The sequence below is a fragment of the Simochromis diagramma genome, unplaced genomic scaffold, assembly GCF_900408965.1.
Source record: "Simochromis diagramma unplaced genomic scaffold, fSimDia1.1 OVJJ01000352.1, whole genome shotgun sequence".
Lineage (NCBI taxonomy): Eukaryota > Metazoa > Chordata > Actinopteri > Cichliformes > Cichlidae > Simochromis > Simochromis diagramma.
The window spans coordinates 805,627-820,078 of record NW_024386759.1 but is presented as its reverse complement, the minus strand read 5'-3'; the positions used below and the strand labels follow the sequence as shown (position 1 = coordinate 820,078).

Sequence of the window (14,452 nt, the reverse complement as noted above, 5' to 3'; positions counted from 1 at the left end):
GGGTTCGGGTGCATTGTGAGCCGGGCGGCGGCCGGAGGTCCCCAGCTACCAAGACTGGCAATTGGGACTTGGAATGTCACCTCTCTGGTGAGGAAGGAGCCTGAATTAGTGCGTGTGGTTGAGAGGTACCGGCTAGATATAGTCGGGCTCACCTCAACGCACGGCTCGGGCTCTGGAACCAGTCTCCTACAGAGGGGGAGGACTCTGTCTCGTCTAGAGTTGCTCCTGGTGAGAGACGGCAGGCTGGGGTGGGTATCCTGGTATCCCCTCGGCTTGCTGCCTGTATATTGGGGTTTCTCCCAGTGGATGAAAGGGTTTGTTCCCTGTGCCTCCGCGTTGGGGAACAGGTCCTGACCGTCATCTCCACTTATGTTCTGATGCACTTATGCAACCTGTTGGGTGATGGGCTCTGCCAGGGCTGCTCTTTGTCACCGATTCTGTTCATAATTTTTATGGACATAATTTCTATGCGTAACTAAGTCGCGGAAGGCTTTCACTTGGGTGGTCTCAGAATCTCATCTCTGCTTTTCGAGGATGATGGTTCTGTTGTCTTCATCGGGTGATGGCCTCCAGCTCGCCTTGAAATGCTTTGCAGCCTAGTGTGAAGCGATGGGAATGAGAATCAGCACCTCCAAATTTGAGGCCATGGTCCTCAGCCGGAAAAGGGTTGAGTGCTCAGGGACGAGTTCTTGCCCCAAGTGGAGGAGTTTAAGTATCTCGGGGTCTTGTTCACGAGTGACGGGAGAAGGGAGTGGGAGATTGACAGACAGATTGGTGGTGCAGCTGCAGTGCTGTGGATACTGTACCGGTCTGTTTTGGTGAAGAGAGTTGGGTGTAAAAGCAAAGCCCTCAATTTACAGGTCAATCTACGTTCCTACCCTCACCTATGGCCAAAAGCTGTGGGTAGTGACCAAAAACGAACAACGAGATTGCAGATACAAACGGCGGAAATTGGCTTCCTCCGAAGGGTGGTGGCCTCTCCCTTAGAGACAGGGTGAGAAGTTCGGTCATCCAGGAGGGGCTCAGAGTAGAGTTGCTGCTCCTTCACATCGAAAGGAGCCAGTTGAGGTGGTTTGGTCATCTGACAAAGATGCCTCCCGGGTGCCTCCTGGGTGCCTCCTGGGTGAGGTGTTCCCAGTATGTCCTACCGGGAGGAGGCCCCCAGGCAGACCCAGGACACAAAGGAGAGATTATATCTCTCAGCTGGCCTGGGAACGCCTTGGTATTCCCCGGACAAGCTGGAGGAGATGGCTGGGGAGAGGGAGGTCTGGGCTTCTCTGCTTGGGCTTTTTGATTGCACTCCAGTCATTACAGTTCACAACATATGACCACACATGTAGTGTGTTACTCAGAGGCTTGTCAGAGTCGGACGATGCCCCGACCGGTCGACCTGTGTGTGTTTGTGTTTGTCCTCTTCTCTCTCTCGCTCCGCTGCGAGTGTTACGCGGTCGCGTAGCAACGAGAGACCTCCGACCCGGAAGCGCTGCCGCTCTGAGCTGCCTCACCTGCGACCAATTCCTCGCCAGCTGCTGCCAATTATCCACCACCGTGGCAGGACTATTTAATGGTGTGGCTGAGTGACAGACAGCGCTGGAGTATTGCACCAAGCCTGGTAGTGACTCGAGCTCAGAGAGTGTTAAAGAGAGTGTTCGCGCGCCGGGGGCGGCTAATCGTGTCTGTTTTACCTTTTTCCCAGGAAGCGAACGAGACAGAGAGACGGAAGGGGAGACTTCACTGAATTCCAGGAGATTTGTGGACACACGAGGGGAGAAGAGGAGAGGACCACTGAAGAGACTTGCACTGTGGATAACTGTGGATTGGTTTTGGCTTCACTGTAAATAAAGACACTGTTCAACTTAAACGAGAGGTCCGCGTCTGGGTTCGCTAACTCACCATCCTTAACAGAATACTCCAGCCATCAACATGGATCCAGCGGACGCCGCTCCGGTTCTGCGAGAACTCTCGATTCAAGGTGAGATGTTGGAACGCCATGAAAAAATGATGAAACATGTTGTTGATGAACAAACTGAGTTGCGGCAGCTGGTCGCTGAATTAAAAGAAATTTTGCTAACTCCACCTGGGGCCGCAGCTAATGCTCCGCCGCCCGGACCGTCTCTTAGCACAGCTGCTGCTTCTCCTCTGCTGATAAATGCCCAGACACGGGAAAAGAGGCTGCCCGTCAGTAGCCGTGGGGATATTGATGGGTGTCACCACAAATATCTTGCCCCACCAAGTTAATTTTTCAGTACTGTATTCACCCATATAGTGCCCTAATCAATTCAAGGGCCGAACAAAGTTTTGTTGATGAAGCCCTGGCCCAGAAGTTGGGTATAACTGTTGAACCCTTACCAGAGGTCCTCCAGGTGGCGGCTCTTAATGGTGCCCCCTTAGCTAGCATCACCCATCGCACTACAGATCTAACTCTCTCTCTCCAGCAATCACATTGAACAAATCAGCCTGTTCCTGTTCAAGACTCCTCACACTCCGCTAGTTTTAGGTTACTCCTGGCTCAAACACCATAACCCGCAGATCGATTGGAGGAAGGGCAGGAAAACTGGGTGGAGTTCTCAGTGTCATGAACAGTGCTTACGTTCTGCTACAGCTAGCCAGACGCCCACAAGTCAGTCTTCACCAGACGCTTCACCCGATTTGACTACAGTTCCGGCTGAATATCACAACCTAGCCCAAGTGTTCAGTAAGGAAAAGGCCAAGTCTCTTCCCCCCCCCCATCGTCCATACAATTGTGGGATAGACTTGCTTCCCGGCGCTCCCTTGCCCAACAGCCATCTGTACAGTATCTTGAAACCAGAGCGTGAGGCAATGGAGAGCTACATAACAGATTCACTGGCGGCCGGGATATTCTGGCCGTCCACCTCTCCCCTTGGGGCAGGTTTCTTCTTCGTTGAGAAGAAAGACAAGACACTCCGCCCCTTCATTGACTTCTGAGGTTTAAACAAGATAACAGTTAAGAACAAATACCCGCTTCCTTTACTCACCTCTGCTTTTGAACTCCTTCAGGGAGCAACCATCTTCTCAAAACTTGATCTCCGCAGTGCTTATCATCTGATTCAGATCCGCCAGGGGGATGAGTGGAAGACGGCGTTTAACAGACACCTTGGGCACTTTGAGTATTTGGTGATGTCATTCGGGCTCACAAATGATCCAGCTGTTTTTCAGGCCATGATAAATTATGTTTTACCAGACCTCATTTATCACTGCATTTTCGTTTATCTAGACGACATCCTTGTGTTTTCCCAGTAAAAGTAAAGGAGGTGGTGGAATGGCCCGAACCCAGGAACCGTAAGCAGCTGCAAAAGTTTCTGGGATTTGCCAACTTCTATCGACGGTTTATTCGCAATTTCAGTCAAGTCGCCTTGCCCCCACCAAACTAACCTCTCCTAAGCAGCCGTTCCATTGGTCTCCCGGCGCTGAACAAGCTTTTGAGAAACTCAGACACCTTTTTTCCTCAGCTCCGGTGATGGTGCAGGCGGACCTCAGTCAACCCTTTTTGGTGGAGGTGGATGCTTCGGACGCAGGCGTGTGGGCAATCCTATCCCAACAGGTAAACGGAGAGTTACACCCATGTGCCTTTTTCTCTCAACGTTTATCTCCTGCAGAGAGCAATTATGACGTTGGAGACCGGGAGCTCCTCGCCATAAAACTGGCCCTCGAAGAGTGGCGGCATTGACTCGGCAGTGGTAATTTGGACGGACCACAAGAACTTAGCCTATCTCCAAGCAGCCAAGAGACTGAACGCCCGGCAGGCCAGGTGGGCTCTATTTTTCACACGGTTTAACTTAACAATCTCTTACAGACCCGGCTCCCGTAATCTCAAAACGGATGCGTTATCACATCAATTCACCCCGGATCTTGACCCTGAAGAGAAGGAGAAACCCATTCTGCCCTCCTCATGCTTTGTGGGGACTCTGACCTGGGAGATAGAGAGGATCATCAAGGACGCTCAGCTGTCAGAACCTGATCCAGGGACAGGTCCAGAGGGGAGGATGTTTGTTCCCACGGCAGTCCGAAGTAAGGTCCTTCACTGGGCCCATACGGCCAAGTTCGCCTGCCACCCAGGTAAAAACCGCACTACTGCCTTTCTGCAACATTTGTTTTGGTGGCCAACTTTAGGGAAGGACGCTCAGGAGTACGTGGCGGCTTGCCCTGTTTGTGCCCGTAACAAGGCCCCCAGTTCACCTCCTGCCGGCCTCCTTCGTCCATTGCCTGTACCCAGACGCCCGTGGTCTCATATCACAATGGACTTCATCACTGGTCTCCCACCCTCTGGTAACACGGTCATCCTGACCATCATTGATCGCTTCTCTAAGGCTGTTCATTTCATCGCTCTGCCTAAACTCCCTTCAGCCCTGAAAGCTGCCAAGATTCTGACACAGCAGGTGTTCCGTCTCCACGGTGTTCCCCAAGATATAGTGTCCGATCGGGGTCCCCAGTTCACGTCCCGGGTATGGAAGGAGTCTTGTAAGGAACTGGGGGTCAGCTTATCTTCCGGCTTCCACCCTCAAATTAACGGGCAAACGGAACGAGCTAATCAAGAACTCGAAGCGATGCTACGTTGTGTAGTCTCTTCCAACCAGTCGTCATGGAGCAATCAACTGGCTTGGATTGAATATGCCCATAATGCTAGCACGTCGGGAGCCACTGGAGTTTCCCCATTTCCCTGGGGTACCAGCCCCCGCTTCTCTCTGTGTCGGAAGGGGAACTGACGGTTCCTTCGGTTAAGCACCACATGCGGCACTGCCGACAGGTATTGCGTGCCACCCGAACCACCCTGTTGAGGACCGCCAAGCAGAACAAGAGAACGCCGCCGCGTTCCGGCCCTCGCATACCGGGTCGGGCAACAGGTATGGCTTTCTGCAAAACATGTTTTCTGCAAAAAAAGAGCAGTGGAAAGAAATTTTTGGTGTGCATGATGTAAACAATTTCGTCATGTGCTTTTTGGGGTTAAAGGAAGATGTGGACAAATAAGATGATTTGTTGTTGTGTAACTTGGGCAATCAGCAATGAGCTCCCAGCAACCATTGCTGTTGACCTTGACATGACTTTCCGCAGTTGCCATTGCATTCATGCTCATACAATGCCATGTGCTCGGCAAACTAATGTTACCGAAGCTGAATTGCTGGGACTTGCAAGCGACTCTGCTGCAGTGGTTGGTTCTTTAGAATTTTACCCTGTTCTTTGGTCAGGTTTTTTTTTATCTGGTAAAAGGATAACTCGACAGACGAACCCAGTCTGAAGCAAAACTCCATTGAACAGTAGCGATTCTACAGTTCCAGTTAACTGGATGGCGAGCCAACCCAAGAGTGGTTAAGATTGCTGAGGTTGTATTCAAGCCAGAGTTTCATTTCCATTGTGTGTTGGAACAGATACCTGCAGGACTTCAAATGTTCCTTCTTCACAAGAGTGTGGTAGGACAAACAGTTAAACAAACATAGAACGGGCCCTGACGATCCATCAGTTATCAGACATTCATTCAAACATTTGACTCAGAGAAAAGCTGTATGCCATCCATCCATCCATTTTCTTCCGCTTATCTGGGGGCAGGGGCGCGGGGACAGCAGCCCAAGCAGAGAAGCCCAGACCTCCCTCTCCCTAGCCACCTCCTCCAGCTTATCCGGGGGAACACCAAGGCGTTCCCAGGCCAGCCGAGAGATATAATCTCTCCAGCATGTCTTGGGTCTGACCCCACTTTAATTTATTTTTGGGGAGATATTTTGTATTTTATTTTATTGTATTAAGTACATTTATTTGCAGCTGTGGTGTGTCAAATTTAAAATGTTATCCACTGTTTATCCTGGTGTGGTCCTTCATTATTGATGTTTATACCTCTTAGATTATCTGATACTGGCCTAGTGAGAGTTTGGTCATTCTTGCTTAAAAACTGTAAGTAGGGTTACAATTTTGTATCAATTGCTTTTGCGTTTTTAGGACATCCTTCTGAAAATGAATTACAGTTGTCCAGGCTAGAAGTAATTAACACATGAAATAGTTTTGCAAGACAAGATGTCTCTAATTTTGGAGCTATTGCTCAAATGCAAGTAACCAGTTTGCATATTAAACATATATTTTTATTTTCTTCATTTTTTGACCAAAATATCCTTCAATGTTACTTGAGGCCAAGGTAATGCCATCTAGACTACACATCTAGTTAAACACCATATTTAAGGACACCAGTTTAGCACACTGGGATGAGCAGGGGACCATATGCCGCATGGCTGAGATGTCTTCCCCTCTCTCTCTCCCCCTGCTTTCCTATCACTCTTCAATGTACCCTTTGAAATAAAGCTGTAAAAAGGCCAAAAAACGCACCATATTTAAAGGATTTTTAGGGTCGCGTACGTAACCTCAGTTTTATCTGAAATGCAGTTTATCTAATTCATGTGTGTCAATAAAATAAACAGCAGGTGTAAAGGTCTTGCTTGATGGATAGATAAAGTTTGTATCCACTGCACAGCAGTGAAAATGTATTATGTACCTTCTGATACTACTGCCTAAGATAAGCATGTATAATGCAAGGGTGTGCGTGAAGAATGTCAAGAACTCGTCCCTGACTCGAAGTGGATACTCCACCCTTTTCCGACTGAGAACCATGGCCTCAGATTTGGAGATGCTGATCCTCATTCCCGCCGCTTAATTCCAGTGCGACCTGGAGGCCATCAACCGATGAAGCCAACAGAACCATCATCTTCAAAAAGCAGAGATGACATTCTGAGACCACCCAAGTGAAAGCCTTCCATCACTTGGCTTTGCCTAGAAATTTGCCTAGAGATTCTGTTCATAAAAATTATGAACAGAATCAGTGACAAAAGGGCAGCCCTGGCAGAGCCCATCACCCACCAAGAACGAGTTTGATTTATTGCCGGCTATGCGAACCAAGCTCTTGCAATGGTTGTATAGAGATCGAATGGCATAGCAATGGGCCAGACACCCCATACTCCCGCAGCACCTCCCACAGGACACTCCGAGGGACACGGTCGAATGCCTTCTTCAAGTCCACAAAACGCATGTAGACTGGTTGGGCAAACTCCAATCCACCCTCATGTATCCTCAAGAGGATAAAGAGCTGGTCCAGTGTTCCGTGACAAGGGCGAAAACTGCATTATTTCTCCTGTATCTGAGATTCCACTAATGGACGGACTCTCCTTTCCAGCACTCTGGCATAGACCTTCCCAGGGAGGCTGTGATACCCATGGAACACACCCTCCGGTCCATCTTCTTAAAGATGGGGACCACCACCCCGGTCTGCCAGTCTAGGGGTACCGCCCCTGATGTCCATGCAACATTGTAGAGGCGTGTCAGCCAGGGCAGCCCTACAACATCCAGAGCCCTCAGGAATCCAGGGCGGACCTCATCCACCACAGGGGCTCTGCCACCAAGGAGTTGATTAACTGCCTCAGTGACCTCACACCTGGAAATTGGCGGGTCATCCGACTCTGCTTCTTCTATGGAAGACGTGTCAGTGGGATTAAGGAGGTCCTCGAAGTATTCCTTCCACCGCCCAACAATTTTCTCAGTTGAAGTCAGCAGTGCTCCACCCACACTATACACAGTACAGGTAGAGCACCGCTTTCCCCTCCTGAGTCGCCTGAAAGGTTTGCCAGAATCTCTTCTTCAGCCTGGTGGCTCCCTTCACCTCTGGTGTCCACCATTTGGTTCGGGGGTTTACTACCATGACAGGCAACAACCACCTTGCGGCCGCAGCTCAGTGCAGCAGCTTTGGCAAAGGAGGTGCTGAACATGGTCCATTCAGACTCATTCAGATGTCCCCAGTCTCCCTCGGAATGCTGTTGAAGCTCTGCCTAAGGTGTGCGTTGAAGATCTGGGGCGGACTGGGGCCTCTGCTAGACATTCCCAGCACACCCTCACTGTACGTTTAGGAGCACCAGGTCTGTCCAGTGGCCTCCCCCGCCACCTGATCCAACTCACCACCACTTGGTGATCAGTTGACAGCTCAGCCCCTCTCTTTACCCGAGTGTGCAGAACATATGGCTGGAACATATATGTTATATGTTTTCAGAAACATTGCGTGTATTTTTAATCATAACTGTGGTTTTACGTGGCTGGTATATTGTTTGAAGTCCACACTTTCAACACAAGTTGAAATGGAGACTTTGGGTCACTGCATCTTGTTGCTGGAGTTGCAATATGAGTTCACAAGGCTTAGATGTCCCTTGTAACATAATGTTAAACAGTCTGCTAGATGTCTGCAGTGTGTTATTGTATCAACAACCTCTGATATGTCAGTACAAAGCTTGTACTGACAGAATTTTCTTTTTGCAGTGAGTTCTCCTGTAAAACATTAATGATAAATTCCCAATCCAGAAGAAAGAACATGCACAACTGAAATCTACCTCATCTTTCGAGTAAGTAACGTAACCTTTTCCTACCTGGAAAAAAACAGCCATGGCTGCAATGATTCTCTTCTCTCTGAGTGCTGCCGTGAGACTTTCAAAGTCATCTGAGTTATACATGTAGATCTGCATCTGTGGAAGAAGAAAAAACTGACATTAGTTTGTGAGACAGAAAACTAGTGAAACCATGTTAATTTATGGTGCTGTGGCTCAGGAGGTATAGCAGCAGTTCACATGTTGTAGGTGTACAGACACCCAAAGCTGCCATGAAATATATATATAGATTTATATACAATTTTGGCCACTTAGTTATGATGTTCCATGTATGTCCTGTGTGCTAGCATCTCGCACCCTGGTGCAATGTGAAGGATTGTCTCAGGGGCATCTTTACACAGCCTGTCTGCTTTGCCTGGTGTGGTAGACCACAGCCTCTCTGGATCTTAGAGCTTGCTCCTGTGCTGCCTCTGTGCGGTCTTTTAGTCCAACTTTATCCAGCCACTGGTAGGATTTCTGGATGCCAGCCACTTACTCTATCTGCTGGTGGTACATACTGTGCAGGGACCTGTCCTTGCATGGTTCTTCCTCTTGCTCCTCTTCTTTCTGGGATTTCTCCTGCCTGAGGTGTTCACTAAGCACACAGTTGGTTGTGACGATCTTCCTGATGTTCATTGTTTCATCCTGGATAGTGGTTCTGTGGTGGTCTGCAATGTTGCCTTCAGATAGAACTGAGAGGATCACACTAACTACCTTCCCTCTCTTTGTTACCATCCGACTGCACTTCTCCACTCCAAATAACATTGCTGTATATCCTGGTGGTGTGGATCAGTGAATCAATGTCTTGTTCACTCTCAGCATCGAGCTTCAACCATGTTAAGGAGGTGGCTGACAACTGCTCCCTTCCGTAGTCAGTGTCCGTAGTCAGTCTTGTCAATGATCTCACTGAGAGGGTTCAGGCCTATGCAGAACAGCAGTGTGGACAGAGCATCTCCTTGGTAGATCCTTAGTTGGCCTCTAATGTTGCAGAGTTCCTAATGAAGGCTCTGTTTCCTTCACCCTCCACATTTTCTCGAGCTCTTCTCTGAGCCCTTGGTATTTCTCGAGCTTCTCGTGTTCCTTCTTTCTGATGTTGGTGTCATTGGGAACCGCTACATCTATCACTACGGCCGTCTTCTTCTGTTTGTCTACCATCATTATGTCCAGTTGCTTAGCCACCACCATTATGTCCGTCTGTATCTGGAAGTGCCACAGGATCTTAGCTCGGTCATTCTCCACCACCCTAGGGTGCATCTCCCATTTTGACCTCAGGACTTCCAGGCCATACTCGGCACAGATCTTCCTGTACACTATGCTGGCCACTTGGTTATGGCGTTCCATGTATGCCCTGCCTGCTAGCATCTTACACCCTGTTGTTATGTGTCGGATTGTCTCAGGGGCATCTTTACATAGCCCGCACCTGGGGTCTTGCCTGGTGTGATAGACTTCACTGAGCACGCGGTTGGTTGGGACCATCTTACTGATGTATTCGTCGATGTTTGTTGTCTCATCCTGGACTGTGGTGCTGACACTCACCAGTCCCCTGCCTCCTTCCTTCTACTTAGCGTAAAGCCTCACTGTGCTGGACCTGGCGTGAAACCTTCCATGCATGGTCAGGAGCTTCCTTGTCTTGATGTCAGTGGCTTCTACCTCCTCCTTTGGCCAGCTTGTTATCCCATCAGGGTACCTGATCACAGGCAGGGCGTAGGTGTTGATAGCCCGGATCTTGTTCTTACCCTTCAGCTGACTTCTCAGGACTTGCCTGACCCTCTGCAGGTACTTGGTGGCTGCAGCTTTTCTAGCGGCCTCTTCATGGTTCCCATTTGCCTGTGGGATCCCCAGGTACTTGTAGCGGTCCTCTATGTCTGCAATGTTGCCTCCTGGTAGTCCGATCCTCTCAGTTCTGACTACCTTCCCTCTCTTTGTTATCATCCGACTACTTTTCCAGTCTGAATGAAATTCCAATCTCATTGCTGTATATTGCTGTATATTCTATAAGATAAAGCCGTAAATACGTGTATCTGAATCTTCTATCAAAAGTTATAGCTATCTTTATGAAGTTGTACAAAAACGCTTTCTTTCGCCAAGACAGTGCTTTTCTCACTGTTACATGCATTTGAATGGCGTTTTCGCACGAAAAAAGTACAAGTTTTCATCTTGTGAATAACTTGAAAATCTTAGCTCAAACTGCTTTAAAACCTGTTTGCTCAACAGGGGATATTGAATTCTATAAGATAAAGCCATATATACGTGTATCTGAGTCTTCTATCAAAAGTTATAGCTATCTTTATGAAGGATATCCTCGTTCATTCTTGGCATACAGTTTGATGTCATCCATGTAGAGGAGGTGGCTGACAACTGCTCCATTCCGTAGTCGATATCCGTAGCCAGTCTTGTAAATGATCTCACTGAGGGGATTCAGGCACCATAGTCTGGAGTTCCACAACATTGGTGGGAATGCAGATGTTCAGAAGTTCTGGCCGCGATACTTAAGTATCTAGCTATCCCTACAGAAGACGAGCGAGCATAAGGTGAGTAATACTTTATAAGGGGAACATAATTTCAAATGCTACATTTGTATCAGCTCAACAAATATCCGTAAACACAGTGTTTATGTGCAGCTTGTTTCACACCGTATTTGCCACAGTAGCTAAAAATCCAGCTTCTGTTCAGAGACAGAAAAGAGTGAGAGCTAACTTCAATCAGAGATGGAGAAAGATGTAAGAAAAACAGGACAGGAGAAGAAGAAGAGCAGTGTTCAGAGGCATTTGATAAATTGGTAATTTAAAGCATGTAGTTTCTCATTTTTTAAATCAGATATTAAATCTGTACATGATGTGAATTTATGATTTTTCATTTTGTGAAACATCCTGCAAAAAAAACTGATGTATATTAACACTTCATAGTCTAGTGCAGTGAATTGTTTTAAGGTCTCTGCCTTACAATATAAAGCACCTCATGGTAATTACTGTTTTGTAATTTTGTGCTAAATAAATCATACTAAATGAATTAAATAAACAGTTTGGCTCACAGTAACATGATGGGTTTATTGAATTCAGTTGTGTAAGTTCACAAAGAGCAGTAAACTTCAGAGCACCTGCAGCAGCAGGTCTGCTGATCACAGCCTGTACACTAAGAAAATCTACTGGAGCTCTCAATAGAAATTATTGTCAGTTTTCCCTAGAGCCACTAAGATTGTATGGTTCCTCCATTGGCTGAATCACATTTTAATCCCCAAGTGTGCTAATGTTCCTGTTGAGGTCTGGAAGCAAAGCCACGCTCTACAATGTAGGCAACAGAAAATTGGGCTATTTAAATAAAACCCTTCTTTTTCATGCTCATGATATTGACTAAAGTAAATGATTGAACCTCATTGAAACATTAATTCTCCCATCCATTTACAGTTTAGTCACAGACCATCGGCTTATCCACAATGTGCATATACAAAGCACCAGATAAAAAGCTGTTAGCCTCTCAGCTTTCCCAGCTCCACTTATTGTTAACAGGACACAGGCACTCTCTGACAGAGACAACTACACTTTTCGATGAGACTAAAATAAGCACAACTTTCAGCAACAATAGCCAACTGCAGCCACACAATGGAAATAATGCAAATGCACAAATTGACAGGCAGTGAGCTTGATGGCAGTGCTGCCTGTGATGAAGGGAAAGAGAAGAAAAAAAAACTCTGAAAGTCTCCGTGTGGTCAACAACACAAATTATGCCCCTATCGTGTGTCCCAATCAGAGATAGTCAGGGGCGGCACCTCTATGATTGGCCTTGCTCCTGTAGTTGTCCCATAGTCCCATAGTGTGTACGTGTGAAAGTGCAGGTGGAAGAGGGAGGTGAGTAGCTTGAATAAAGTGATATCGATTCATGAAATCCTGAATCGACTTTTAAATATATAAATGTATTTTGCCAGAAATGCCAGAATCTCAGCAACCACCAAACAGCAAATGAGAGCAGGTAAACAGATTCCACACAAAGAGGTAAACACAGACCGGACCCGACGCATCAGAATCAGCTTTCTCTTTCTTGGCTTTCTCACCCACGGACACGGACACGCCGTAGGGGCTGAAAGCTGACAGCTCACTGATTCTGATGCATCGGTGGGTCCTTCGCTTTGTGTTTGCGTCTTTTTTGCGTCTCGATTCTGAGCTGCAGGTTTCGTCTCTCTCCAACCAAAATTCACTGAACCAGCAGCAAAAGAAGATCCAAACTACACTTCACATTTGATAAATGTCATCATTAATTCCCTCTGACTTTTGCTGTTTTGCTTCCACCACGATAAAAATCACACTTCATGCACAGCTCTCTCTCTCTGTGTGTACTTCAAGAGCAGTTTCCCATCTCAAATCTTTGTTTTCTGCATTATTCATTCGCTTATTACCCACCAGTCTACCATTGTTTACAGCGCTCTCAGCCGCTGTCTTTTTTTTTGACTTTTTGACTTTTTTTACTGATTTTTTACTGATCTCGGACAAGAAAGCCTAATTTCTGCTGTTCAATACTGAAGAAATTTGTACTTTTTAAAATTGCAGAATAATTTTAAAGTTATCTGCTATAAAATCCCAGGCAAGGAAAATCACCTTCATGTTTTATCCTCAGTTACTTTGACACAAAGGCATCTGCTGTGATGCTTACACTTTTGATAAAGTCTCGCAAGTGTCAGTTTTCTTTTTATAGATATAAAAATATGGAAATGTACTGATGCGTGATCAGAATTATAATATTTCTGGCTCAGGCAAAATCAAAATCAAGAAGGTTGGCTACTGTTTGTCCGTGATTTGGACAGCGCAGCGTGTGTTCCTCATGCAGGGGAAACAAATTCCGTCGGGGAGACCTACCATGGCACTAGTGCAGGTGAAGCCAAAGGGAAGACATGCTTCATTGTCATGGTCTGGGTGGGTACCTGCAGGTCTCCAACAGCGGCTCCTCCTCCTTTAGGCGGAGTTCGGTTGCTCCTCCCTGGCTGACCACCTGTGGGCAATTATTCCGGCAGTTTATCAGACCTGTGCACTCAACCGTTCATCACCTGAGTATCTGCTATCCCCATGTTAGTCAAGTGGAGTGTGATTGCTCTGTCCAGAACCCGTGTGACAACTTACCTGTTCTTCTTGTTCTCAGAGGTAGCTCCTGGAGTGGAGGTCTTGTCTTCCTCATCCCCGCTTTCCTGGACCTGGGCCGCCTGCTGCTGATACGACGTTGCCTGCCGGCCCACCACTCACTTGCCTGCCTCCCCACGTCTCGACCGCATCCGGGCCTTCCGCCCTACCTGTCCCCTCCACCTGAAACCAAGTAAGGCAACTCAGTTTAACTGTGGAGGATTGTTGATTGTCTGCTGGATCCCACTGACTGTGATCTCCTCTCATTACAGTGCCCCGGCCCCTTCATAGTCCAGTTTCCACCTCCCCGCTGCCTCTGCTGTTCAGCTGCCTCCTAGAGTTGTCTAGGTCACCCTTAGTTACCTTAGGTTATCCTACGCGCCACTAGTGTGGTGGCGTCGTTTTGCTTTCGCTTGTGTTTACTTGTGGGGGGAAATAAATCCTTTGTTCTCTTACCGTCTCGCTTCCGGGTTGGTTTCTGCACCTGTGTCCATCTCTGTTACCTCGCGCCGTTCGTCCGTGACAGTATACTCAGGACAGTTTTATGGACACAGCAGACCCAACCCGTGTAGCGATAAGTAAGCAGGGGGCTATCATCGGTAGTCACGAACAGACGCTGCAGTATCTCCTAGCCCAAGTACACACGCTCACAGACGAGCAGGTTAAAATGCAATCCGACATTCAGTCCCTTCAACCCTCGGCGGAGTCAGAACCCGCCGCCAGTAGTTCACCTCAGCCCGCTCCGACGGCGCCTTTACCACAGCCCGTGGCAGATCCCGAGCCCCAGCGAGCTCACCTGTTCCGCGACGCAGCTTCCCCGGAGCCGGAGCCGTGCGCAGGTGACCCGGGGGCCTGTAGCGGTTTTCTTTTACAGTGTGAGCTGGCGTTCGGGCGTTCGCCCCGCTCTTTCGTTTCAGACACAGTTCGAGTTTCCTATATAATAGG

At 47.8% G+C, this 14,452-nt stretch overlaps 1 protein-coding gene across 1 annotated transcript in view; it reads right to left on the bottom strand.

The window, feature by feature from the left end:
* LOC120731844 (receptor-type tyrosine-protein phosphatase gamma-like) overlaps positions 1–14,452 on the bottom strand; it is a 278,578-nt gene that overhangs the window by 55,111 nt on the left and 209,015 nt on the right. Inside the window, exon 5 of the mRNA XM_040029139.1 lies at positions 8,406–8,501. Within this exon, the coding sequence (XP_039885073.1) occupies positions 8,406–8,501 (96 nt within the window). The remainder of the gene's footprint in view (positions 1–8,405; positions 8,502–14,452) is intronic.